The following is a 3604-nucleotide window of genomic DNA, read 5'->3' as shown; positions in this document are numbered from 1 at the left end:
CATCAACGACATCGTCGTGCTGGGGCGGAGAGGAGGGGAATGACAGCTGTGGGGGAGGAAGAAGCAAACATTCTTACAGAGTTCGACCGAATCGCTCTCACCTCCCAGGTTAATCCTCCTCCACTTGAATGTGTTATTAAGTGTACTTAGTGTGAATATTCATAGTCATGTCCTCGTGAAGAATGCCTCCCATTCGACTGGTTACCAAGGTGGCGCGAGAGCACCTAATTCACTGGGTGTGAAGCGGTAATGTAGTCATTCAGTCACGGAATAAACACCATTGCGCAGTGTCCAATAGGAGGACAATGTATTAAGCGATATTTACTCTCCTTTAAAACCGTCTTTCGCGTAGCTTTTCACAATATTTCGAGTACGGATGGGCGTGAAATAATGAAAAAGCAAGGGAAACTAACGCGCTCCTTGATCTTTGTAGTATGGGATTGTGTGTCGGAATTTGATGTTTTGGTTTGTAAAAAGCACTTTTTTACACAAAAAGCGAAATGTATTTGAAAGTTTAAATGAGAATGTTACGGGCTGCCATCAGAAACTTTGCAGAAACACAAAGATTAGGCGACTTATTTACAACTCGGCCAATGCTTTCACAAAAAGTGTTGAATGTGCAGTTTAGAACAAATGGTAGAAAAATTTGCCTTTAAGTGTAGAACCGGCAGTCGTATGCGGTAGAATAATTAAAATAGGAATATTTTTTTATAATCATCTATCAAACCTCTTAAATAGTACTTTCAAATCGAGGACAGGACTGTTTTTATACCATCTACTGGTAAACCTGCCTTTTTCTGATAAAGCGTTTGTGTCGAATGTCTTGATAAGAGCGAGTATGGCTCTTGCATTTGGTGATCGCGGAATATAGTTAGTGCTTTCATCATTGGAATTTTTATTGAATTGCTTTTATCTTAGACACTCATTGAGATGCATTGAAAAGAATAAGCGGCCTAAATTATTGGTATATCTGGTGCGTGTGACCACACGCTACGAAATCGGTAGTATTTAGTCGGACCTGCACAATGCTTAAACTATTTTAGGAAATGCCTTTGCCTAGAGCAAGGCATTCTTGATCAAAATCCCATTGCGAGAATTCAATTTCCTCCTTTTATAAAAAGTGATCTCTTTTGCTCCGCTTAAGTGCTCGAAATCAGCCTCTTATTTTACTTTTGAATACACCGGCATCACTAACTAGACCTTATCATACGTCCATTCTTCGTTCACAGCAATCGGTAGTGGGTGCACATCCACTCATTCGTTCCAAAAAAAAGCTCGCATCGATGCCTCGAGCCCTCAACGCCGACGATGATGATGACGATGACACCGTCTCAACGGCCTCCTGGTCAACGGTGGCGTCGAGCACAACGGTTGGCGGAGCCAGCCTTCTTTCTGGTGTCACGACCTCTTCTGCCGTGGGCAAGAAGCCCTGGCGACAACTCTCCGCTGTCAAAAAGATCGGCGAGGTGGAGATGGGGAAAGTGGGAGCAATGGGTGTGGGGCGCAATCGTAAGAAGAAGGAGAAGCTACGACGCGTCTACGCCAACCTCGATCGGCACGAGGTGGAGTGATAAGGGATGTGGAAGGCTTCGAAACCCTCCCTTTTACCCCTTGATCTGACTGCTCGTGCTTATGTGAAATTGGGACGTGTAAATAGAACTGTGACCCGTATTCTCTTCTTGAGTGCCTGTGCATAGACAGTAGGATTGCATTATTGTTTAAAAAGAAACGTAGTAGTCTGTAGTTGAAGTGATGCTCTGACTTTCACTGGTTCTCAGTTCTTTGTTATATTGAAGTAAATTCAGCTTGGCTTTTTTTTCATTTAAATACCCAAATGACGCTTTGTTTTTCCCTCCTCTTCTATCGTTGTTAGCGTCCATTTCTTTGAAGTAGGGAGATGAGCCATAATTTCAGAAATTAGCTCACAAATGAGCACTCCTCGTGTCGATATCTCATGTTGTTCTTGTTATTTGCTATGAAAAGGTGGTGACTTGGGGACTTTTAACTGACTATCCATTGTTTTTCATAACAATATGCAAGCCTCGGTTGCTTTACACTTGCCGATGGGTGTAAAAACGCAGACCGCAGTTCATTTTGCTCTAGTAGGTATCCAAGTTGCTACAGCTCATAAGTACTAACAAATGACCCAGTGGTTAACGTGAACTTGGTGGTATAGTCGTTCATTCCACGGTCTGAGGCACCAAAATGTGTACATTTTTATGCTGTTGTTTAATTAGCATGATATTCGTGCGGCTGTATGGGTTTGTGTTTTTCTTTAAACCATAAACTATTCAATTTTCGCAAAACCATCAAACTGAGGTAAGTTTATTGTTGCTGAAAGATACTTAGCCGGCCTGTTCTGTAAAGTACAGTATATTTTCAAGTTAGGTTGATATGTGATCCTTTTGAAGATAGTTTATTAATAAGAATCCTTTACGAGCCAGTTGCTTAAAAGCAATTTGGGTTTTTCTACAATTAATGCATGAGTGCCATTCACTGGTGCATTATCTTTAAATTGAGCTAGTGTATATTCTTAGAATACTCCTATTTGAGCTTAATTATTTTCATTATGAATTATTTGTGGTTCCTAAGTCGATAACCGGAGAAAACGGGGTACATGAGAAATGGGTTTGGATACCTAACTGCTATTCATATTTACATTGAGGGAAGTTAATACTTCATACTATAGGATTCTTTATCATACTGGCATAACATTGATTATGAGTTCTGACAAAATAATGTTATTTTTTGCATTTAAGTGCCTACCTTACAGTCAGTGTAATTCAAATTATAAAGTAACTACTCTGCCTTTATCAGTAAATATTATCTCACCATTACTTACCAGACCGAAATATGTTGATTGAGCGAGTTCTTCGGCGGAAATTGACCACACCGACGTTTAAATCTGCAGTACTACCCACTGGATCCACACTCCATCGTGTCAACGAGAACTTCACACCTTTCGTGAAGGCTCAACCAGAGCTCAACGTGACTGCGTTAGCTCACAGCGTTCAACGCCGCGGTCTAACCGACGCCTTTAACAGCGGATTTTTTGAACGTCTTGTGAGTTTACTCTGGAAGTGGTTTAAAGGTAGATGGAAGAGCATTAGTCGCTATTAGTTCATCAACTAAAGTTTATACAATTTGGTTTGAAATCTATCTTATACTTTAATCATTAAAATATTATTTAACACTGATATTTCAGATTAAACAAAACCAGGAGGTCCGGGACTATGAAGAAGAGGTAGAGCGGTTAGAAACTCAGCGTCTGAACCTCCACACAGAATTCCAGGAAGCTAGCAGGATAGGCGACGAGGCGGTTAGTATTTGCACATTTACACATTTTCTCTCCTACAGTGACGCGAACCATAATTTTTTTTTTCAATTAGATCTGTTTGATACTTACCTGACTGTTACTACAAGAGGTTTGAGAGGAAGTGGATTTGTGGTTTCAACCAGTCCAGACGCGAATTAGCTCCTACTCATTATCATTTGCTTATAACTGGCCCATCTCGACTTGACAGAATTAAATTTCCCATGAGTTTGAGTTTTTTTAGTAAAAAATCCCCCTCCTCTCTACACCGGCACGACGATGTCGTTGACT

The 3604-nt window shown here is 40.7% G+C and overlaps 1 protein-coding gene across 1 annotated transcript; it reads left to right on the top strand. All coding sequences in view use genetic code 11, as the record gives it.

Moving 5' to 3' along the window:
• Positions 1 to 1283: 1283 nt before the first annotated feature.
• On the top strand, positions 1284 to 1571 carry EGR_08667 (GTP-binding protein-related protein; the record flags this gene model as incomplete). The annotated part of the gene is made up of 1 exon (XM_024497916.1): positions 1284 to 1571. One exon carries the CDS (start codon positions 1284 to 1286, stop codon positions 1569 to 1571), a length of 288 nt encoding a protein of 95 aa, XP_024347686.1.
• Between the last annotated feature and the right edge of the window lie 2033 nt (positions 1572 to 3604).

This window comes from Echinococcus granulosus (assembly GCF_000524195.1).
Source record: "Echinococcus granulosus chromosome Unknown EG_S00114, whole genome shotgun sequence".
NCBI lineage: Eukaryota > Metazoa > Platyhelminthes > Cestoda > Cyclophyllidea > Taeniidae > Echinococcus > Echinococcus granulosus.
Note: the sequence above shows the minus strand (reverse complement) of the source record. Positions and strands in the feature narration are given on the sequence as shown.